This window comes from Alosa sapidissima, chromosome 14 (genome assembly GCF_018492685.1).
Source record: "Alosa sapidissima isolate fAloSap1 chromosome 14, fAloSap1.pri, whole genome shotgun sequence".
Lineage (NCBI taxonomy): Eukaryota > Metazoa > Chordata > Actinopteri > Clupeiformes > Clupeidae > Alosa > Alosa sapidissima.
In genome coordinates, this window is record NC_055970.1 from 2245273 (window position 1) to 2269533 (window position 24261).

The 24261-nt window shown below is 40.4% G+C and overlaps 3 protein-coding genes, 1 long non-coding RNA gene and 3 other non-coding genes across 7 annotated transcripts in view; 2 read left to right on the forward strand and 5 right to left on the reverse strand.

Annotated features, from left to right (window-relative positions):
• The first annotated feature begins 2848 nt into the window (after positions 1-2848).
• Positions 2849-5219, forward strand: LOC121682266. The gene is made up of 5 exons (XR_006022490.1): positions 2849-3151; positions 3782-3900; positions 4012-4144; positions 4388-4442; positions 4549-5219. It is a non-coding gene; the product is annotated as an uncharacterized LOC121682266 (long non-coding RNA).
• Positions 5220-8210: 2991 nt separating this feature from the next.
• On the reverse strand, positions 8211-10850 carry ciao2b (cytosolic iron-sulfur assembly component 2B). The gene is made up of 5 exons (XM_042060977.1): positions 10386-10850; positions 10038-10117; positions 9184-9309; positions 8991-9036; positions 8211-8859 (listed from the first exon to the last, which is right to left on the reverse strand). Exons 1-5 carry the CDS (start codon positions 10510-10512, stop codon positions 8759-8761), a joined length of 480 nt encoding a protein of 159 aa, XP_041916911.1. The 5' UTR covers positions 10513-10850; the 3' UTR covers positions 8211-8758.
• Positions 10851-10907: 57 nt separating this feature from the next.
• Positions 10908-17063, forward strand: LOC121681313 (cytochrome c oxidase subunit 5A, mitochondrial-like). Its single transcript, XM_042060978.1, has 5 exons — positions 10908-11066; positions 12961-13077; positions 15044-15165; positions 16514-16641; positions 16921-17063. Exons 1-4 carry the CDS (start codon positions 10991-10993, stop codon positions 16625-16627), a joined length of 429 nt encoding a protein of 142 aa, XP_041916912.1. The 5' UTR covers positions 10908-10990; the 3' UTR covers positions 16628-16641; positions 16921-17063.
• A 1720-nt stretch (positions 17064-18783) lies between these two features.
• Positions 18784-18948, reverse strand: LOC121682537. The gene has a single exon (XR_006022609.1). It is a non-coding gene; the product is annotated as a U1 spliceosomal RNA (small nuclear RNA).
• A 558-nt stretch (positions 18949-19506) lies between these two features.
• On the reverse strand, positions 19507-19671 carry LOC121682538. Its single transcript, XR_006022610.1, has one exon. It is a non-coding gene; the product is annotated as a U1 spliceosomal RNA (small nuclear RNA).
• Positions 19672-20229: 558 nt separating this feature from the next.
• Positions 20230-20394, reverse strand: LOC121682539. The gene has a single exon (XR_006022611.1). It is a non-coding gene; the product is annotated as a U1 spliceosomal RNA (small nuclear RNA).
• Positions 20395-23273: 2879 nt separating this feature from the next.
• pepd (peptidase D) overlaps positions 23274-24261 on the reverse strand; it is a 37007-nt gene continuing 36019 nt past the window's right edge. Inside the window, exons 14-15 of the mRNA XM_042060976.1 lie at positions 23986-24177; positions 23274-23794 (exon numbers count right to left, since the gene is read on the reverse strand). Of these exons, the coding sequence (XP_041916910.1) occupies positions 23648-23794; positions 23986-24177 (339 nt within the window). The 3' untranslated portion in view covers positions 23274-23647. The remainder of the gene's footprint in view (positions 23795-23985; positions 24178-24261) is intronic.

Consider the following 24261-nt stretch of genomic DNA (forward strand, 5'->3'; position numbering starts at 1 on the left):
TAATGCCAAAGGAATTACAATAGTGGATGGAAAGCTGCTAAAGTTGGTGGGGAAATTCCTGGAAAAAAAACATTAAATCACTTAATCTTTGAGTTCATACAAACCCTCGTGCCAAAAGACCTTGTGTGTCAAGGAGTTCTTGAGATATAACACTCAAGGTGTTTTTGACCTTGACATTTGACCTTTGACCTCCAACATCAATTCACTTCATCTTTGAATCCATACAAATACTCATACCAAATTTCAGGCATGTATGTCAAGGCATTCTTGAGATATCGCACTCAGAGTATTCATTGACTTGACCTTTGACCTCCAACATCAACTCACTTCATCTTTGAGTCCATACAAACACTTGTACCAAATTTGAAGCATATACGTCAAACCGTTCTGGAGATATAATGCGCAAAGCATGAGATATGGCTGTGACTTTTATTTTGACACACAGGAAACACTTAAACAGGATGTGTAGTTTTAGGGAGCACCAGATTGTGTGCATTAGAAGCTGAGACAGTTGAATTCACAGGTGACACCTGTGCCAGTGTTCTAATTAGCCCGGGAACTACTCTGGGAGCTTAACGAGCGCAGCTGGCTTTAGGCCATTATGACATCACAGCCATTCAAGTCTATGGGGGAAAAATTAGCTTTTCACCATTTTTAATCCCCTATTTCTCAAAAAGTATAAACTTTTAAGAAAATCTGAAAAAGTTACTCTGTTGTCCAACTCCAGACCTACAAAACGGTTATTTCAACATGTCTGTACGTTAAGCGGTTAGAGTCGCATTAATTCTTGAAAAGGTAAAAAGAAAAAAAGGTTATAATAACTAGAAAAGCATTTCCTGAAGGAAATACAGTGCATGAAAATGCAAAAACATGATGTAAAATATCATACAGAGTAAAAACAAACTATATTGGTTGCTAAGTAGATGAGGTTTAATATAGTTGAAATGACTGAACAGTTAAATAGGTGGATAGTTTAAATGGTTAAATTATTTAGGTAGATAGTTGACGATAACTGACAGTTGGAATGGCTCTAATGTTTGCTAGTAGTTATGCTAACTATGTTAACAAAGATAATAATATTAACAAAGTTACTATGCTAACTAGCATGCTAACACGCTAGCATTTAAACTATGCTAACCACGTTACTTAGCTAACTTAGCTAATCATTTTTAGCAGTTTTGCTAAAAATGCTAACTAGCATGTTAGCATGCTAACTATGTTAACCACGTTACTTAGCTAACTTGGCTAATTGTTTTTAGCAGTTATGCTAACTATGCTAACTAGCATGCTAACATGTTAGCATGCTAACTATGCTAACCATGTGACTTAGCTAATCATTTTAAGCAGTTTTGCTAAAAATGCTAACTAGCATGCTAACATGTTAGCATGCTAATTATGCTAACCACATTACTTAGCTAACATAGCTAATCGTTTTTAGCAGTTTCGCTAAAAATGCTAACTAGCATGCTAACATGCTAACTATGTTAACCACGTTACTTAGCTAACTTAGCTAATTGTTTTTAGCAGTTATGCTAACTATGCTAACTAGCATGCTAACATGCTAGCTATGCTAACCATGTTACTTAGCTAACTTAGCTAACTAGCTACAGTGGGTAGGAGTCATCATAGACATAATATACATAGACGCCGCATTGGCTGCTGGAAACAAGAAATGCGGCCGCCATCTTGGACCGGTCATACTCCTCATTGCGTTGCAGCAGAAAACACAAGATGACAGCACTGTGCAGCATGTTCCTGCTCAAATCGGCGGACCATACTCGGGGGATTTACTTTTCACAAGTAAGATTTAACATTACCGTACTATTGGTTGTATTTTGTATTTTCGAACAATGTGGCCTGTATCATAGCTACATGTATGACCTTTGCAGCAAAAAAAACCGTGTGAAAATCTGTTCGGTATTCAGTGAGATATGATTAATTAAGTGTGCTGACAGCTCATTGCACCGGCCAAACAGATTACACTGAGTGGAGTGGATGACCGGTCCAAGATGGCGGCTCCAAATCTCGTCAGCGCTAGTAGGGAGCAGCGGTCGATGCGGCGTCTATGTATATTATGTCTATGGGAGTCATAGTTGATGACAAGTAACAGTTACAATGGCTGAACAGTTAAAAAGTTCAGTAGTTTAAAGGGTTAAATTGTTTAACAGTAAAATATTATAGTGAGGACTTTTATTTTGAAACAGTTTTTGGCAGAGGAAGCAGTTGAACAGGATGTGTAGTCTTAATAGGGCCAGTTTGTATGCTTAAAGCCTGAGACTGGCAGTTGGTCCAGGTGGCCTGAACACCTGCCATAGGATTCTAATTGCTTAAAGGAGAATTCCGGTGTGTTATTGACCTAAAGTGTATTGAAACATGATACCGAGTGTGAACGTATGTCTCATAGCCCATCTCGACTTGTCCCCTGCACTCCAAAATCTGGCGCTAGTTAGCCGATGCTACCAACAACTTTTTCAGTAGTGGTGCTTCGGCATCGGACTAGCCATGCAAATAAATCACTGTTTTACACCCATTTACGAGGCTCAATGTATCTCCACACTTCATTGGTAGACTTCCTAGGGCCCTGACATTTAAAACGAGACATTGAGAACTTTGAAAAAGCACTGGTAGTTTACTTACAAGACGATTTATACAGACAGTATCTTCACGAAGTTTAACGTTTGCAGCCATCTTGAATTTAGTCACGATAAGTCGAGCAACGAGTAAGAATGAACAGGTATGATAAGGGATCAGATTCCAAAAATAATTCAGTGGAAATGCATGGATTCCAGTTTCTTCCAGTAGCAGCAACTGGAATCCATGCATTTCCACTGAATTATTTTATTTGATTACTGAGTGTCTTATTTGGCCCGATTGGGGTTTGATGGGCTACTGCCAGTTTTCGAATCAATCTCGGCAGACGGATTTCATACAGTGTGTGGCCCGATACTTCAGGAACGAACACTGATCAGTATCGAGGCTGTTGGCGGCAAAAATGAAACATTTAGCGACAGCCGGACGCTAAACGTACATGGCCCAATTCTGTGAAGTGACTGTCGGCCCATTACATGTTGAAGAGCCACGAGCAGAGCAACGGTTCAGTTTGAAACCAGCAGGACGGCGCGAAACTGTCTCGTTTTGGACACTGCCTGTGGTAAGTAACATGCAACTTTACCTGTTATTGCATGTAAATCATTATGAATGTACGTAGGCTTATTATTGCAGACAAAGTTTAACAAGTAGCATAACAAGAATGGGTGTTTCAATCTAACCCCCTTGACGATGACGAAGCTAGCGGTAACATACGTTATGATTTCTTAGCCTACTTTGTTGGCCTAATTAGCTGCTACCTTTAACGTCAGTGTTGGTGGTCAAAAACGTTCAGTGCTGTAACGTTAGCTATACTTGCATAATTATGTGGTTTTCAAAGAAAAGTGTGATCTAATCATTTTAGAAATAGCTTAACAGTTAACCAGTATTGCATGACTTAGAATATAGCGATTGGTAATTGGGCATTTCATCGTTATCTATCCAACTTCAGGCACTAGGCAGGCAGGACTGAGACTGTATGCCTTAAGAGAGTGTGTGTGTGAGAGAGAGAGAGAGAGAGAGATGGTAGCAGGGTGGGTCCTGTCCTGGTCATGTAAAGCTCATCAAAATCTGTATTTTAAGGTCGTTCTGTATTTTGTACTGAGGGGTTGTTTTATGATCATGTAATCATTTTGAGCACATATACTTCCATTAACCTAACGTTACTGTGACTTTTTTTAAATGTACACCTCAGAATCCAGGCCACACTGACCAGAGACCTGCCTGCACTCCTTTGGATGAAGAAGGCTACCCGTGTATACATGTGTGAACCATTTCTTGTGTTGGAAAAACAGGAGACCTGAAGAGCTCTTGGTAAGTTGTACATTGATTTAATAGAATAAGTAATACGTTTTTGTTTAGATGAGCCAAATCATAGGAATCAGCTTTCATCTAGGCCTGTGTTTTGTGATGTGTCATTTTTAGATGCTTTTGGTTTGCCTCATCCATTATGTCAGCAAAGAACAGGAGTGGGCAGGAAACATGCGCTGTTGAAAACATGGCCAACCAACTGGAGCACCCACAAGGCTCTTGTGAAGGAAGTCCACAAGTGCTTCAGGTCTGTATGTGTTGACAAATATGTCTTGCTCTTGGTGATTGTCATTGGTAATATATCAGCATTTAACAATCACACAATGTCAATGTTGCCCAAAATAACTACCAGGGAGGTGTTACCAAGACAGCTGCAGAATGGCAAGACTGGGCTTTAGTAATATTTTGTCAGACAGTAAAGGATACATAGTTTAATGATTTTTTTCTTTTCTTTTGAAATGACATGCTGTCCATGCATCTCAAATTGAAGGATGGATGGAAAGAACTCTTTGATCAACCCCCACAGAGAGCTGAGGTGGCTATCTGTAAGTATATTTGAGTGGACAAACAGAACTTCTGACAGATGACATGTTGAAATCTTGCTTTAGACCTCATAATGATCTTATAATATTCTTTTATACCTAAATGCAGTTTGGAGACACCCCCGGCTGGTAGTGCTGCTGAAACTGGTGGAGGCAACAATGAAGCGGCAACAGAAAGAGAAGGCAGGTGGCAAAGGTTGCTGCTATTGAAAAATACTTTGAGAGTGAGTGTGTGTGCATGTATGTAGCTGGGTAGGTCATGGTACATGGTACAAAAATACAGAATTTAAAGCACTAGCACAACACTTAACTCACAACCCATAACTACTGACAATGGAATTACTCTTTTAGAGTGAGTGAGTGAGGGAGAGAGATAGAATATTTCTGTAAATGTTTAATGTTAATTTAGAATAATTTATTTCTTTGAATCATTATACAGTTTTAAAATGTTTAATTGTTTGTGTTTTTGTATATGAAAGAAGTCGATTGTTGTAGATAAAAGTAGATTGTATATTTTAACTTGTTTAATTTCTAAAGTGTATATATGTAAAAGCTTGTATAATTTTTAAATGTTTGTTTTATTTGCAAGGTTGTGTTTGTCAAACTTGTTAATAAAAGTAGCTTGTGCTTTTAATTACTAGTTCTGGATTTGTGTTTATTTTCAAGTACTTTTGGTAGTTAATGGGCCACATGTGGCCCGGGGACCCAGCCGACATTCAGCCAACACTCAGTCAGATCAGTTTTATAGTGCGTGGGCCAGTACAGGCCCAGAGGCCCAGCCGACACTCAGTCAGATCAGTTTTATAGTGTGTGGGCCAGTACAGGCCCAGAGGCCCAGCCGACACTCAGCCAACACTCAGTTATATAGTGTGTGGGCCAGACCTGGGCCAACAGAATGCATGACAGTCATTTCACAGTGTGTGGGCCACACCTGGGCCAACAGAAACAATAAGAGTCATTTCACAGTGTGTGGGCCACACCTGGGCCAACAGTTCCAATAAGAGTCATTTTACAGTGTGTGGGCCAGACCTGGGCCAACAGAAACAATGAGAGTCATTTTGCAGTGTGTGGGCCACATCTGGGCCAGAGGAAATTCTTTGTGTCAGTTATCAGTAATTGGGCCATTGTTGGGCCGGAGGCCCAGCCAGAACTGGGCCAACACTCACAAAACCCTGAGTCAAGGTAGTGGGCCAGAGGTGGGCCGGTCAAAGTTTGCTATCTGGGAGCACGGCGCAAAGCGTATAATCATCACGATGCAACACTATTCTACTTTAGAATATTGTACACTATTGTACACGTATTTCTATTATTATTACACGTATTTCTATTAAGTTTTTTGTTATGCCCGTCTCTTTTATTGAGCAACGCACCAAGGGTTGTGGCAATTAACGACCTAAGGAGGGGTCTAGCGCATTATCTAAAAATCGCTATCTTACACTACCTAAAACGCATTACGACACTGACCAAGAAATACCTGGTCAGAAATCCATGGCGAGTTGTTTATATGTTATTTTAAAGGGACACCAGGCAAGCCTGATGCCTTTTCTCTACAAAACTCCCACACGCTCGGTCTGAAGCTCTTTTCCTTTTTGTTTGCATCTTCCGTCAAGGGTTTTTGTTGCTTCTTCGCCGGCTCTGCCATTATACACACGTTTGCAACAATCACGTTTCGTTAGCCTGTCCCTGTGCTGTGAATGCAGGATGTAAACTGATCCTGCTTCGGTCGGCGGGTACGATACACTGAACTTGCAAGCGGGATATTCTTCCATACTTACAACCGGACCCGCGTCACGAGCAGGTTGTTTGCGCCATGCCCCTTTTGAGGGGAAAACATTCCCTCAGAACAAGCCAGAGTGAACCGGTAGACATGTACCAACCACACAGCTAAGAACCCCTCCCTGAGTTTCTTTTGCCTACCATGTCCTCAAAAAAATCCTGACAGAAGAAAATTATGGCTACAAGCCATAAGAAGAGAAGACCGTATGACACTTCTGGTCACTGAGTGGGGTTGTTGCACCACTTCATACTCGGGAGACTGAAGGGACATGTTTTATATTAATTGAATTAAGCTTTTGTAGGTATCTTTCACGGTCAACGACCGGCAAAGTGGTTATGTATTGAGTGGTCATATTGATTTGTGGTATTTTTTGTTATTATTTACTCCTGCGATTTCTGTACGAATTACGTTTATTGACCCTAATTTGCGTTGGAATTAATGAGAGGGGTTGTTTGTTTTCCCCCCGAAAGGGGCGAGAACGTTTGTCACGAGTCAAGTTCCCGGATGTGCCGGTCTAACGTATATCATATACCGACTTACGAAGATGAGTAATTAAACGTTGCCTGGTGTCCCTTTAAGAGTGCATTATCAACAGTGATGGGCGAGTGCACAATTACACCCTGCCTTTCTCGTCCACAGGAACGTGCACCAGCGCACATCCATGTAAAACATTACAAATTACACGATTACAATGGGGAACATAATTATAATAAAGATATCAGTAATACGTCCCACAATGAGTAATTATTCACCATCATTTGCAAAGTCACAAGATGTAAGCAACTCCTCTGCAGGATAAATGTCCTTAGGTTTCTTATTTATTTAAACACTATTGTAAGTTTTGCCTTTTTCAAGCTATTTTGTCAATGGTAACATATTGTCAGTCAATAGTAAAAGTATTTAACTGTGTATAACTGTTTTGTCGTTGACTATGATACCACGGAGAAGTTAGTTTCACATTGACAATGACTTCAAATAATACACAAGTGCAGATGTGTGTAGGCTATACTCTGCTTGGTTTTAGTAATCAAGGATCTTTCCTTAAAGCCTGAGAAACTGACAGTTGATGCAGGTGGCCTGGCCACCTGGCACAAGATTCTAATTTCTGTGATGTCATAAAGGCCTAATAGTTTTTAATTAAAGGTGCGATTTGTAGGATTGTTACCGAACGTTCTGCAGGCCGAAATCAAAACACTGGTGAACGTTCTCAAGACTACCAGACGCGAGCCTCTTCTGGGTTTCCAGATGTAATTAAGACTTAGCTAACGTTAGTTGACCTGCAGCTGCTTTAACGTTTCTCCAACCATGACCCAGCTACACATTACGGAAACAGTGAAAACAAAAAATACCTCTCTAACCAACGTAACATATTTAGCTGAAGTTAGCGATGCAGATGCAGTGTAGCCTAGGCTACCTGTTGTGGAGAAATATGGCCAGCTCTGCGTCAGACTTGATATTCTTCGTTTGACGAAGACGTCACCATCTCAGGAAGCGCCTCCGATGTCCACTTAATTTGTTTCTTGTTTACATTTTGGAAATTTGCCTGCCTCTCATAGGCGTTCATGACTACAACTGACAGCTGTTGACAGTTGGCCTTTGCTAATTTGGCAACCCAAATAGGAGGACGCGCTAGCCCATTATTAATACGCTATTCTAGAATGAATCGTTCAAAACATAAACGAAAATTCCAAGACATTCCGCCCCGTAACACATTTTTTTCATGGGTTTTACGGGTTAGAGTAATGTTGTCAAATAAACCATTACTTCAATTAATCGTGTTTCCTTACTCTCTGACAACATATGGTGATCATTTTTGGAATGGTTACAGTTTATTTTCCATTATTTCCTACATACTGGACCATTAATAGTTTAATCATGCCTAACCCTTGGAAGAACAGTATAGTGCATTTTCATGCACTATAATAAGAAGCCTAGGAAGAACTGAAGAAGAGATTTCAAGATAGTGGATTCCATCCACTATAATACAATAAGTACAAAATGCAGACACTTTTTTTCCCTTTAACTTTATTATTGAATTCTTCTGGGGGAAGTGCTTTTTCAATATCAAAATATTTGTTTCTAATAAAACAATGCACTATGTGATCACTTGACCAGACCGGATTTCAGTGTAGTTCAACACATTGCCGTGGGTACAGACATATACATAACAGAGTATAATGTTAAAACTGGTGGATACCATTATATTATGGCAGCAGATTAAGTGTAAGAATTTGTGTATACTCCACATATTGTATTTAAGAAAAAGCCCCAACCCATAATACAAGAGATCCTCATTGTGCGTCTACAGCAAACATTCAGTCATTGACCTTCATTTTGGTCACTCTTCAAAGCATAGTCAAACAAACACCAACACTGTAATCAGAGAACCCAGGAATAGCACTGAAGCATATTTTTGATGAGCAGGTTGCACTAACGTGCACCCATGTACTAACTAACCAGACCTCTACATAAACCCTCAACCTTTTGGTTGACACTGTAAGCGACTGCTACAGAATTTAGTCTGGGCTGGGGGACAGGGCTGTCACACTGTCTTGGAGGTGAGGCATTGGTTCACCACTTCCAGGAGCTGTGCATTCTCCAGAGCTGCAGCCACTCTCTCTTTGTCAGCAAGTTGTTTGTTCACTGCAGACAGCCATGGAAGAGGACAGGATTGAAATTATTTATCTAATCAATTGGGTTGTAAATAGTTATATAGTTAAATTCAGTCGGAGTTCTGCTTGCATGTAGGAGAGGATACTAAGCACATCAATTACCTGCTTCCTCAGAGGCATGGGTTCCGGGTGTGATGTGCACATCAATCTGTTAAAATAACAAGACATATCTATTAGAAAAAAAATATGCATCATGCAACTTTCGCTCAAAAATAGTATACTGCAGTTTGGATCACTAGAGTAGAACATTCATTCCCCATAGCTTGCAGAAGTCGCTTCCTAAGTGCCTCCTTACCTTAAACCTGTCTGGCAGTGAGCGCAGAAGCTTCACCTTGATGGACAGGCCTATAAGTGTGGCCATACTGCAGTGGGGTATGGTAGGAGTGAACTCCACAGACACAGCATTCTCCTGGTCATTCACCTTTTATAAGATATCAGAAATACTTGCAATTACATTTTCCAGTTCAACAGGGGACATTAAAATATCAGAATAATTATTTAAGCTGCTAATATAAATCACTTATACGCTTGAGTGTGATCTGGAAATCTCCATGACAAAAAAGACTGTTAACAAGTTAACTGCACATTACATATGGCTCCTTTAAATAAAACGCAAAGAAACATCTAAGCATATGAATATGAAAGTGGATCTGACAGACGCTAACTAGTCTGAGCAGAGGGGTCCACATGCATCCATGGCAAAAGTCTAAACAACAGTGCTCACAATAGTCCTTAACCGGTTGATTGCTTGCTCAGATTGCCTTTGCTCTGTATCCTATTTATGTTCCCTACATTGAAAATGGCTTGTATTTCTTTGATTTGTTGTTGTTTTTTTTCTATCTTTGCCTGGTTTTTCCTCTTTCCTTTCTTGATATTTTAATTGCTCTATCTTTTCAAAACCCGCCTATGAACAAGTGAATTAGCACCTGTGCTAAAACACTCAAACAATGCATCTGGTTTGTCCAATGTAATTGCTATGTCCATATCAAATAAACATTAATAAATAATCCCTAACTAAAATTGGTATTTATTTCTGTTAAAATCAAGGTAAGTCCCAATGTACATGGTAGACATCTTTCACAACAAAGAAATCACCCATCAAGTCTTGGTCCATTTCAATATAGGCCTGAGGGAAAAGTTTCAACTTACCCTGACACGCACTTGCTCCAAAACGTTAAGTTCCTCGAGGCTCAAAGGGTGCTCGGGGTCATTAATATTTCTAATAAGATATGGTTCTACTTAAGGATAATAATAGATGCGACATTTGTGTATTTAGTTTAGCTTACCCAGCGTGATGTAATTTATGATTTTATAAACAAACTAAACAGGTAGCTTATGTTGTCGTCACGTTTCACAATTGTAACGCGACATAGTCACAGTTCGTTGAATAAAGATCTTTACCTTCTGAAGCTATATTGCATATTTAATTACGTATGCCATTAAACGCAACAACTAAATGCTACATAATATGTGCAACGGCAAGACTTTAAAGGATACCAAAGATTTCTCTGTCATCGATGGGATCAACGACATCCTCATCTTCTTCGGTAGCTGTCAACAAGCGTTCCCCTGATCGCTGAAAAATGAGGGGATTCGCGTTTTCCAAACGCGTTCCGCTGGACATTCTGTCGCTTCCTGGCCAATAGTTACACTGTTTTACGGTACAACTAACTTTATAACAGCAAACACCCTTCCTAGAGATACTTCAAGAGCAATGTGCTCTAGCCTTCCAATATAATAAACCTAGATGGTGGAAATCAACACTTCCTGCAATTGTACGGTAACTCGGATCAGTCAAAAACCTCAGAACTTGAAAGCATGACGAAATACAGAGAAGGCACAGGTATTAACAAATAATAGAGACACCTGTACGTTTTTATATAAAACTTTAGCAAACACTCTCAAATTTGAGCATGCTATAATGAGAAAGATGAGAAAATTATATTTTGTGCATTGCCTTCTGTAGGTTCTGCTCCGTACCATAGATATATGCTCCGTGCGTCATCGCTTTCATTTGTATCATTGCGCAGGCTCAGTTTTCTCTCTGCTCCTTTAGAACACCTTGAGGCTAGCAAGCTAGATTAGCAACGGCTCCGGCTGGCATGATGTTTTCTGCCGTGGTTCGGCTTTCAGCCTCAGGAATTAGAAGTTTAGCGCGGGCAGGTCCCTCTTATACAGGTAAGGCGCAATGTCCGTTGGCTGTTTCTCTCATATTGTATTTGTAATGTTAGTTTATATCAGTCCATCACAAATGTCATACTGAACTGTTAGCTAGCGAGCTAGTGTCAAAATGCTAACGTTAAAGTACCCCCTGGTAGGCTGCCTGGTTCAAACGAGGTCAAGGAGAACTGACGTTTACGATAACGTTAGTTGGTTCCAATCTCTGTGCTTTGAATATGGCATATTTTGTGGCTAGTCTACTGTTCGTCATACTTTGAATCACACCGGTTTAAATAGCTGGTTGTATTTAATAGAGGCACTTGGAGGAATATCCAGCTAAATAACGTTAGCCAGTCATGACCTAGCCAGCTTAGCATCTGTTAGCTATGTTATGTGTCGCTGAGTTACACCTTCAGTGCAACATTAACGTTATAGTTAGCGGCTACTTAATTAAATAGCTAGAGAACGTCGCATAATCAGGAAAGGGTTTCATAAGAGGAAATACTCATTGACGACTCAACGCGAAAGTTCACAGGAATGGCTTTAACGCTAACGGTAGCAGCTAGTCCAACTCGTTGTCCCATCACTTGCTTTCTTTTCTAAGAGTGACGTTTCCTGTCCCTGCAGTGATAATTTATGTGAGAGATGGCATTGCCATGGTGGTGGCAGTGCACAGGAGCTACATGTTGTTATTAATTATTTTCTCTAAACTAGAATAGAAGCATGTCCTTGCTGTGACCGATGTTGGTCTCTGGGACTATGGCGTTCAAAGTCAGCGCCCCTCAAGAACGTTACGTTGGGCTACGCCACTCTGGCAACGCCGCTGATATTTTGCCAAGTTGTGAGTAGAACCAGTGCAAAGAGTAATGCCAACACCTACGGAGACCCCGAGCGGTCATGGTGACACATTTTTATGGTCAACTCTGGCGTTATTTGGTTGTAGTTCTAGTTAGCATTCCCCGGTTTTTGTTTGGAGGTGACCGTCATTTGTATGCATCTTTTTTGAACGTTCCAGAAAATTAATGGTGTTTTCGGGAAATCATAAAACGCCCCCAACAGCTAGTTTAAGGTTAACAGCTAATATTGAACTGACACGGAACGCATTTTGTTCCGTATTTTTCAGAATCAACTCAGTGCAAATACATTATATTATAAATTAGACTATGAACGAAGACTACACGATTTGTATGAGATAAAGGGAAATCCTAGACTGGAAAATCCAGACCCTGGTAATCTAGAAAGATTAAGGGTCTGGCCACGAACAATGTAATGGCCCGACTCGATCCTACTTGCTGTTGAGACAGAAAAAAGCCAGAGAAACTATAAGCCTTCACCAAATTCAGAGTTGTGCTTCTAGAGCTGCTTATGATGTTCACAAGATGTTTTTTTATAGCCTACATTTCAGAGTTGTTTGGTTTGAGTAGAATATAGGATACAAACAGTTAGTTTGGTTTTGCATCAAAATGATTCTTCTTTTGCACCAGAAAGAAAATGAGTAGTACATTAATCCAATACAGAGCCCTGCGGGTGCGTCTAGATTTCTAGGCTAGAGCCCTGGAGCTTCATTGCAAAAATTTTTTTTTGTATATTGTGAGAATGTGCACTCATTTTACTAAATAATGCTCTCATTTTACTAGATTGTGCTTAACATTTAATATATTGTGCGCTCATTTTAGTAAATAGGCTATAGTGTGGCCTTTTTGCTAAATTGTGTGCTCATTTTACACAAATTATAATGACCGCACAATAGTAAACAGGCCACAATTTAGTAAAAATAAAGTTTGTATACGAACTGGAGTGGAAGCCGGCGTATACAGACCACTGGAAGAAAAGTAGTCAGTATTTTCCATAGGTGTTACTGTTATTCCTGTATAACTAGGTGATGTATATAATTATTATTTCTCATTTGCAGCACCTCTTGCCTCGCGATGCTACTCACATGCCAAGGCGGAGACAGATGAGGAGTTTGATGCTCGCTGGGTAACTTATTTCAGCAAACCAGACATTGATGCCTGGGAACTCAAAAAAGGTATGAGCCGGGTGACTATGACTACCTATCATATGGTGTTCGAAAGCATGTCCATGTTGGAATGTAATGTGGACAACCACGGTGAAGTCTTTAAAGGGGAACTTGGCATCTATTTCAACGTAATAAACCCGTTTAGAAATCATTTGGATGATTAAATGACCTGTTCCGGTGAAAATGGTGACTTTCCCCGATGCGCCTAGCGTCCCCAGGCGGAAAACCAACCTTGCAACATTGAGACTACCGTCCCGGAAAGAGAAGTGAGAAACAAGAAACTCGTTTTAAATCGTGTTTCTTACCATGTAACATCCACATAGTTCTGCCAAACTTATGCTAACCGTTCGCTAGCTTGTAAACAAATCCATGTGCTTTATCGTTACCTTTTCCCACAGTTTGAAATGGCATAATGCACAATTCTCTAACTAATCATGTAAATACATGTGGGTCATTCCACGTCAATTCAACCAGGGCCCACGCACTTAGGTCTCAACCTACCCAGGAGACACACTGTAAAATTACTCTTATGTAAGATCAATACATTCCAAGATACAGCCAGTTTTACAGGGGGAGGGGGGGTGTCTATTTTGTTCGGCCTCTTTTTTTTTTTTTGTCAAAGTTCACAAGCCCACAGCGCAAGAACTAAACCATGTAGGAGGCTCAAATTTTGCATGCTGGAACATAAATAGGAATAGTATGTAGCAAAATCGTCATGTTTGGTCTGGATAATCCTGCATGGCCATAGCTGTCCCTCAAAGTTGATACAATTTTTATTGGAGTTTTTGGCTGGGCTCTGTTTAAGCCTTCAGAAGACATATTTGTACTCAACATAGGCTCTTGATTTATTTTCCTTACTAGATAGAGATAAGTAGAAACACTCTCACAAAAAACAATGAACAGAAAACAAATCCCTTCAGGGTCTGAACAGCAGACCTCACAAGTCTGAAAAATCATTTTGGTTCTCATTTTCAGAGCACCCAAACACCTTGTGGGAATATACAAAGATTTTTTAAATATTTTTTTTCTTTATTCTCCATGATCTTTTCTTTTTTTTTTAAACACCAATTTGACTTGTCTTATGCAAATCTTTCTTTTTCACTTTCCACCCTGAACATGGTCAAAATGCACCATTGACATCAATATGTTTTTTATAGAGCTACCACAGGTTACTCTATACAACCACAGGTGGCAGTGTGGTGACTCTATATAAAACATATTGATGTCAATGGGGCATTTTGCCCATGTTCAGGGTGGAAAATAAAAAAGAAAGATTTGCATAAGACAAGTCAAATTGGTGTTTTCAAAAAGAAAGGATCATGGAGAATAAAGAAAAACATATTTAAAAATCTTTATATTCCCACAAGGTGTTTGGGTGCTCTGAAAATGGTAATTAAAATGATTTTTCAGACTTGTGAGGTCTGCTGTTCAGACCCTGAAGGGATTTGTTTTCTGTTCATTGTTTTTTGTGAGAGTGTTTCTACTTATCTCAGTAAGGAAAATAAATCAAGAGCCTGTGTTGAGTACAAATGTCTTCTGAAGGCTTAAACAGAGCCCAGCCAAAAACTCCAATAAAATTTGTATCAACTTTGAGGGACAACTATGACCATGCAGGATTATCCAGACCAAACGTGACTATTTTGCTACATACTATTCCTATTTTATGTACCAGCATACAAAATTTGAGCCTCCTACATGGTTTAGTTCTTGCGCTGTGGGCTTGTGAACTTTGACAAAAAAAAAGAGGCCGAACAAAATCGACACCCCCCCTCCCCCTGTAAAACTGGCTGTATCTTGGAAAGTATTGATCTTACATAAGAGTAATTTTACAGTGTGTCTCCTGGGTAACATAGGTATACCTGGTAATTTTTTCAGAATTTTGAGACCTAAGTGCGTGGGCCCTGGTTGAACTGACGTGGAATGACCCATGTATACATGTGAAATAAACATGGATAACCTCTCCTTCTGTCTGCAGGCATGAACACCCTGATTGGGTATGACCTGGTCCCTGAGCCAAAGATCCTGGATTCAGCACTAAGAGCCTGCAGAAGGCTCAACGACCTGGCCAGCGCCATCCGCATCCTGGAGGCAGTCAAGGTCAGCACTGTCCTCAAACCTGATCTCGCACAAGTCTGCACTTTCAGGTGTCCTGTTGCCTGCAGTTTTGATGCTTTTGTTCTTGGTTGTATCTGTCTGCTGCTGGCACCGTATTGCATTTCATGATGGTGTCGGAGAAGATGAGGACTTTTTAAAAACAATTTAATTAAATATACATATTTAGGTCTTATTTATTATATCAATCATTAATATATATTTATGGTATTTTGTAGATGCTTTTGTCCAAATCGACTTACAGTAAATTAACATTACATTAGTTAAAAATAATAGAATTAAATAAATGTGAACAAAGTCTACATTAAGCATAATAGTAAAAATAACAATGATGTCATTAACAATATCAAATCCACAATGAAAATAATGTTTTATTATAACAAAACATAAACATGCAAACCATAGGCTATAAATTATACCAGTGGTTCGCAAATGGGGGTACGTGAAGGCACTCCACGGGGTAGGTGAGATTTTAAAATATACATATATTTAAAAAGTAGAATCCATGCAAAAATACTTTAAAAACAATTATTTAATAAATATTTCGGGAACATGTATATACATAAAATGAATTTTATATTTCAGTAGGCTATGGTCACTGTTTTTACTACATTAGTTTGAATCATTTGCAATAAATTTAGTCATGGATTATTCAAATTTTAAATGTTCAAAATAGTTTTTTTCCAAATGTTTAAATTTTGTATGTGTTTATCAGTTCCAAAGTTTAATAAATTAGACACTGATGGCACAGTGCTCTGTTTTAAGTCTTTTTCTTCTCAACTAAAAATGCTTTGCGCTGGTTAGGGGGTACTTGGCTGAAAAAATATTTCACAGGGGGTACATCACTGAAAAAAGGTTGAGAACCACTGAATTATACTAGAATTATTTTATACATACAAGCCAATTTGTATAGTGTATTAGTATGCATAGAAAACTATAATAATAAAATGTGAAATGAAACAAAAGTATAAAAAGACTAAATGGACGGTGCGGAAGCTTATTGACACTACTACTTAATGTCTGCTGTCTGCCGTTCCACCAAGTGTGGCGGGGCATGTTTCAGAAGCTTACGGTGTGTTTCCACATTCACACTGCTCCATTATTAGATTAACGTTATCAGACAGCGCTGTAAAATATGTGTGGGAATTTCTCACATTATGACGGCTAGAATTGTGGGACTTGAATAAATCATGTGCTATACATACAAGTGGGCAATCGGTAAATACAACTTAACTTCTCCCCTCTGTTCCTCAGCCATTTTGTTTGTAAGAGTGAAATGGATGGAGAATTACAGAACATTTGCGCTGATGCCTCATTTCCACTGTCTTTCCAGGACAAATCAGGCCCCCATAAAGAGATTTACCCCTACTTGATCCAGGAGCTGAAGCCCACGCTACAGGAGCTCGGCATCTCCACACCTGAGGAGCTCGGCATTGATCAAATCTAATCATACATATTTTGGTGAGTCGTCACAATGGATATTGTCTGGAATTGGTTGTGTAATATCTGTACTGGAAAGAGTTGGCCTAAATGTTCTAGAGCTGTATGGGACATTGCCTGTACGGGTAGTGAAAGCGCGTGTGTGTGTGTGTGTGTGTGTGTGTGTGTGTGTCTGTCTGTCTGTCCACGTAGCCATATTCTTGCTTAATTAACCAAAAAGTCATCAGAAAGATGTGTGAATTATTGCAGTGTTGCTGTAAACTCTTAACTGGTGTATTTTTAAAATATGTGTGTTCACAGGTCTTGTGAAGTGTTCACCAAGATCAAATTCTGCATTTGAAGACTCTGCCTTCTATTTGGTTCTGGGATGTTAGACTTGATCCCGTCTGTGTCCTGTTGTGTATAAAGGTTATGGACCTAATAAACAGAGCAATGTACACTTTTTATGTTGTCAAATGTTATAAATATTTATCATGCAGCACAACTGGAGTGCCTTTCCCACCTCTGAAGATGTAAAAGTATTTATCTAAAAAGGCTCTGATTAAATACATTAGGGGGGGGGGACACCTAGTGGTCATACTGAGGCAGTCTAAACATGCACATTTGTCTTATATGATCTGTATATTGCAAGTGCAACTTTATGTGTATAATGTAAGAAAATGAAATAAGATGACGAATAAACAATATGTAAACATTTTAAGTAGAATGTTATAGCAGTCAGAAAAAACAAGAGTGGTGTAAGGTAAGTCTATATGGCATATACCACAAACACTGAAGTTCGCATCTGCATGACAATAATGTGAACACATACAGATCACCTCATCTGATTGAGCCGTTGCTAAACCCATTCCTAGAATGCCCACTGTCCTATCCGGTTCACATTACGCCAAAACAGGTTTTTTTTTTTTTTTTTTTTTTAAATGGGCTCTCCCCCTTCTATTTTACCTTCAATAAGGATACCTAACATTAGGCTACACCCTAATTACTAAACAGGCCTCAGCTATGCGGCCAAAGACCACATGGCCTACGACGGAGTAGGGCCACATGAAGGAAAAAAAATATTTTTGCTATGAGAGATTAAACTCGACATGTCTACTTTAAACTACACATTTCGAGAGTAAAGTTGAAATATAATGTTGACTTTAATCTCGATGTGTCGACATTTCGAGAATAAAGTTGACACCACACTACTACTTTAATCTCGACTTTTCAGCAAAACTAGTTACAGAGAACGACCGCTCCCAAGTACCTGCCACTGAATCAAGTTGGCCGACGACTCAGCAAATGTGTAGCCTAGCCTAGATGATTTGGTGAAATTGTACTTTCACGGAATTTTGAGATAGGCTATTTCAACTTTACTCCCGAAATTTCGAGTTCAGTGTATGACACGTCGTGATTAACTTAACATGATATTTCATCTTTACTCTCGAAATGTCAAGTAATGTCTACATGTTGAGTTTATTCTCGTCATGGATTTTTTTTTCTTCTTCATGTGTGGCCCCAATACTCCGCCGTAGAAACAACATGCATGCTGTCTCACTTGTGAGTTTTAGCCACGACCTGACACTAGACTTGATGCTATTCATGGGTTTCATCAGGTCCCTTTCCACAGGTGTATAAAATCAAGCACCTTAATTATCAATGCAGACTGCATGGTGCTTGATTAATACACCTGTGGAAAGGGACCTGATGAAACCCATGAATAGGCTATGTGTGGTTTGGGTGTGTGCGTGCGTGCGTGTTGTGCTGTCTACTACTCAGTGAAATTGATGAGCGGCCGCTACTACCTTGCTCTTGTAAATACTTCTCACGGCTTGAGCCTTTTCCTCCCTGGACATCAGTGCAAGTGCAACAAGTAAGGTGGACATTCCTGCTGCATACACACCCCAAAACAGTGGCATTTTGATAAAACTGCTCATTTTAGAACATATACAGAACATTTTGGAAATGTGTATTATTTGGAAGTATTTTTACACTGGGCACCACGTTGTGCATGTCTTGAAATCGTGTCAACGCGCACTAGTTTCAGGGTATCCAATTATCAACGGTGCACATGTGTTACTGAATGTTCTATTGCCCTTGCACTGAAACGTAGCAGAGTCAGTAAACTCCCGGTGAACACGTCAACTTTGCTATTGCTCATTTTATCATTCCACAACATATCAGGGGAGAGCGCGAACGCAGTCCCCCACTACCACAAATTATGCAGTCGAGATTCCCACATTTGGGGAATTCGTTCGGGTCAGCTACCGCCGAAGTGCAATGGCAGAGCCTCGCCAAAGGTGAACCACCTGCTTGATCATGGTATCTCCCCTGCCAGGTAAGTATGAGTTGTACACGGCATACGAGGGCACTACACCCAATGCCATACATGTCACATAGGTGGCGGTCTTGCTGCTACGTTTAAAGTTCAACACTTACAATAGCAATATGTTTAAACAAGAGCTAAGATATGTAAGCTATACCACACAGAAATCAAGTCGTCCTCAAAAACAAAACAAAAAAGACATAAAACATACAACAAATTCTAAAGCCGTCCCATGATGCACCACTTTCCACGCGTAGCGTAGTCGTCGGCTAATGAACAAAGCAACCGAGATCCGAGGGTCTGAGCGAATAATGCAACAAAGCCCCGGACTATTAGGCAGGATCTGTTTTCGTGTTTTCGTGAATTAAAGTCAAATATGAGTGTTGGAAATGTGCATTTTGCACTGGGCACCACGTTGTGCGTGTCACCGCGCACTGCTTTCAGGGTATCCAATTATCCATGGTGCACATGTGTTACTGAATGTTCTATTGCCCTTGCACTGAAACGTAGCAGAGTCAGTAAACTCCCGGTTAACACGTCAACTTTGCTATTGCTCATTTTATCATTCCACAACATATCAGGGGAGAGCGCGAACGCAGTCCCCCACTACCACAAATTATGCAGTCGAGATTCCCACATTTGGGGAATTCGTTCGGGTCAGCTACCGCCGAAGTGCAATGGCAGAGCCTCGCCAAAGGTGAACCACCTGCTTGATCATGGTATCTCCCCTGCCAGGTAAGTATGAGTTGTACACGGCATACGAGGGCACTACACCCAATGCCATACATGTCACATAGGTGGCGGTCTTGCTGCTACGTTTAAAGTTCAACACTTACAATAGCAATATGTTTAAACAAGAGCTAAGATATGTAAGCTATACCACACAGAAATCAAGTCGTCCTCAAAAACAAAACAAAAAAGACATAAAACATACAACAAATTCTAAAGCCGTCCCATGATGCACCACTTTCCACGCGTAGCGTAGTCGTCGGCTAATGAACAAAGCAACCGAGATCCGAGGGTCTGAGCGAATAATGCAACAAAGCCCCGGACTATTAGGCAGGATCTGTTTTCGTGTTTTCGTGAATTAAAGTCAAATATGAGTGTTGGAAATGTGCATTTTGCACTGGGCACCACGTTGTGCGTGTCACCGCGCACTGCTTTCAGGGTATCCAATTATCCATGGTGCACATGTGTTACTGAATGTTCTATTGCCCTTGCACTGAAACGTAGCAGAGTCAGTAAACTCCCGGTTAACACGTCAACTTTGCTATTGCTCATTTTATCATTCATCAACATATCAGGGGAGAGCGCGAACGCAGTCCCCCACTACCACAAATTATGCAGTCGAGATTCCCACATTTGGGGAATTCGTTCGGGTCAGCTACCGCCGAAGTGCAATGGCAGAGCCTCGCCAAAGGTGAACCACCTGCTTGATCATGGTATCTCCCCTGCCAGGTAAGTATGAGTTGTACACGGCATACGAGGGCACTACACCCAATGCCATACATGTCACATAGGTGGCGGTCTTGCTGCTACGTTTAAAGTTCAACACTTACAATAGCAATATGTTTAAACAAGAGCTAAGATATGTAAGCTATACCACACAGAAATCATGTCGTCCTCAAAAAGCCAAAAAGACATAAAACATTCAAGGAATTTTAAAACCGTCCCATGATGCACCACTTTCCAGGCATAGTGTAGCCGTAGGCTAATGAACAAAGCAGCAGAGATCTGAGCAAATAATACAGCAAAGCCCTGAACTATTAGGCATCATGTTATCAGGCTATTTGTGTTAGGTCAAGTAGGCTACCACCCATATATTGGCCACTCGTTGCTTAATATAAATATGTTTTTCTTGTTCGTTCAGCATTACAATAGAGGTTGGGGAGGATTCATGGTTAGGCATCCAATTTTAAATGTTTCCCCAATTTTTGTTGTTCTGTCTTTTGGCTACATGGGAATGTACTTTTTGTTTCTGTAGCAGCTATGCAGTAGCCTATGTCGTTCTAGACCTACTGTGTTTGATATTTGATTTGTTGTTGCACACACTTCAGGTAAAATTTAGAAATAGGTAAATAGGACCTTTGTCCCCTGATGAAATTACAGTTTTCCCCATAGGGTGGAGACATTCGCCTTCTTATTGCATTAGCCTTCTATCCTTTTAGGCACTTTAACGGTTCAACCAGAGAATGGGTTCAACGGTAACTTTTTATATCAATAAAAACTAATCTAATCTAAAACCTGAAGCTGCATACAACCCCATCCTTTTTAAAAACGCCAACATCAAAAATAATTAAAGTCGCCAAAATTAGTTGTAGGCTATAGCAGCTAATTAAAACAACTTCATAGCCTATGGCTGGCGAACATGTGAGCAGCCTTGGGTCTAGGCTATTCAAGTAAAATAAATGAAATCCTAGTATAGCCTAATGTCGCAGACTACCACCAACAACGTCAACTCAAACTTGTGCCAATTAAAAGCATTTTTCACTGACCACGGAGGATGACAGCTGGTATAGGCCTAATGGTGCCTGCATGCCCACAAGATGCTAACTAACCTATGGGGGCAAGCATTAAGCGCGTTGGGACCTCTAAACACACATTTAGAAAACCATTTCAAGACCTATGGAACACTAGTTGGTTCCTTACGAGACACCACCGTGCTCGTTTAACTCAAATAATGTGGCGAAACATTATAAACGTTGTGTTTTTGCGTGGAGTCACTCACCTCAGATATCCAGAGCGGACACGCTCTCACCGACTAGCCACAGAAACGAAAACGTTTTCCTGTTTTGATTTGTTGCAATTTGTTTGCAAAAAGAAACGATCGAGCAGTGCAGTCGTCATTTCCATATGACTACGAGTCTACGACATAGTAAGATTAAGAGGAAAATAGACAAACAATCACCCAAAAGAGCTCGATATGTTTGGGAATAGGAGTTTGGTAAGGTTTTAATTGCACACTCAGATCTTTAATAGGAATACAACATTTGGCATAGGCCTACTTTAATGGTTGACATTGTATAATGCTATTTGTCTAATGCAATGTATTTGTCTGTATGCAAATTCGGCTTCCTGGACTGGAATTGAAACGCCTAACTACAACCCTCCTGCTCAACACACACATTCCATCCTCCTTTGCTGAGACCCAGTCCATGTTTCGAGTTCATGATTTTTCTGCACTCTGTGCAGTTGGTTAAAAAGCCAATCAATCCTCTGATGTACCTGCGGTCTGGACCAGCAGCATCACCTAGTCTGCTCTCACAGCCAAAGGGAGCCCTAGGAGATGGACACAGCAGGGTCGTCTCCAGGGGACCTGCAGTCTACATGAAGAGGTCATGCTCCCTGCAGGAGGCCTGGATACTCAATCTCACACCTTTACTTGCCTCCTGTGATACACAACTACTGATTTTATGTTTGTTGAAGGCTGGGAGCATTTGGAATGTATAGCATGTCACTATGATTTGACACAGTTCAAAAGCGCTTTTGCACACCTCTTTTGGCACAGGTGCGTCGGAAAAGGTAAGGTCACCGGTAATGCGTGTAATGCATTACTATGATTTTACATAAAATGTTTCAAAATGTCTAGTCATGGGATCATAAACAGTATTAAGGTTAGAATTATATTCAGGATTAAACTCATGTCTTATAACAATAAGTTTCTTATAGAGACTAATCTCCTCTGGTAACTACGTAAGGTTCAGCTTGGTTCAGTTCAGTCCGGTTGAGTTCATTTCTCAGCATGTAGTTTTATGACTCATGAGATCCAGCTGAGTCAATTAGACCGGAATTTCATTTTCTGTTGCCAAAGGTCAATGAATCACAAAGTCAAGATAATTTAATGAGAAAGGTCTTTCAGTGCAGGTAAAAAGAAGCCTCATCCTGAACTGATCTCAAAGCCCTTCAGTAATCTACAGATTATTTCTTTAATTACATTTTGTGAAATAAACTCACTCATAGGCCTTTTCCATCAGCGGAGAAATGTCCCCGTTTTGGATCATGCTCCAGATGTTGAACCGTTTTCCACCAAATATAAATTGTTTCAGAACCTGAAAGTTGCCGGAGCTGGCACCATTTTTTTTTTTCTTTGTTTGAACCGAAGGGGATTCGACATTCAACAGGTCCAATATGGACGCTACACCCTCTGTTGATGACCCCTCCTAGGTTCCGATCAGAACTGGAAACGCAGGCTGTTTTACTAGATAGCACCAAGTTTCAAAGAATACTAAACGGAACCGGTTCTCTGTTGGTTGAAAAACACCCTAATTTGTTATGGAATAGCTCCTAAAGGTAGACATTACATGTGGGTTACCAGGGCATCTAACATAAGACAACAGCTCACAGATGCTGCAGAAATAGTTTATTAATAAATGGTTAACATATTGATAAGGCTAATTGGCATATACATTGGGTACAAAGACAAACACATGTAAACGATACAAATCAGAAAAATAATAATTTAATACTGTTCTTTATGGTAGAGCTTCATACTTCAAATTTGTCTTTTTGTTGGTGCTAGATGTAATCCCATAAGAACTATTGAGCTGTAAAGAAACTTACAGTAAGAGCTGAGTGAAGAACTGGCATTATTTTAGGCATCATTTTATTTAAATTTCATGACAGTCACAGTATAGATCTGGAAATCAAAGCCAACTTCCCTTTCAGACAAGCGGTAAAAACCCAAGGAGTCGGGGGAGAGAGCAGTTCCAGCCTGCCCCCTCACAACTTCTGGGTGATGGGACTGAAGGATTTGGGGTCAGCCCGAGCCTCCTCCATGAACTCCTCGATCTCCTCAACGGTACGCGGGACGCAGGTGAGCAGCTCCATTCCGTCAGCAGTCACAGCGATGTCATCCTCAATGCGCACCTGTTGGGAAGATAAAATACACAGGAATGTTCAGACAGACATGATTCTCAATAAGTTCATTGACACCTGTTGTTTTGTTATAGAGACCGACCTTCCTAAAGAATGCTACTACATAAGGAGATGTACTCTCTGTGTGTGTGTGTGGGTGTGTGTCTGGCATTCCCAGAATGACAGTGTGTGAGCACTCTCACCCCTCCACAACCACGGAAGCGAGGCAGCACGTCATTGTTGATGAAGCAGCGCTGTGCTGGGGAGGCCAGAGCCTGATCCAGCAGGTGGTTGATGAAGTAGATGCCCGGCTCCACAGTCAGGACCATGCGCTCCTGAACCAGGCGACCCATGCGCAGGCTTTTCAAGCCCGGTTCGTCGATACGCTCCACTCCCTGAAACAACACAGGGGCCCAGGCACAGTTACAGGAACCAGCTCAGCAACCCTCTTTGCTATTTGAGTTCTTCTCATGTTTACA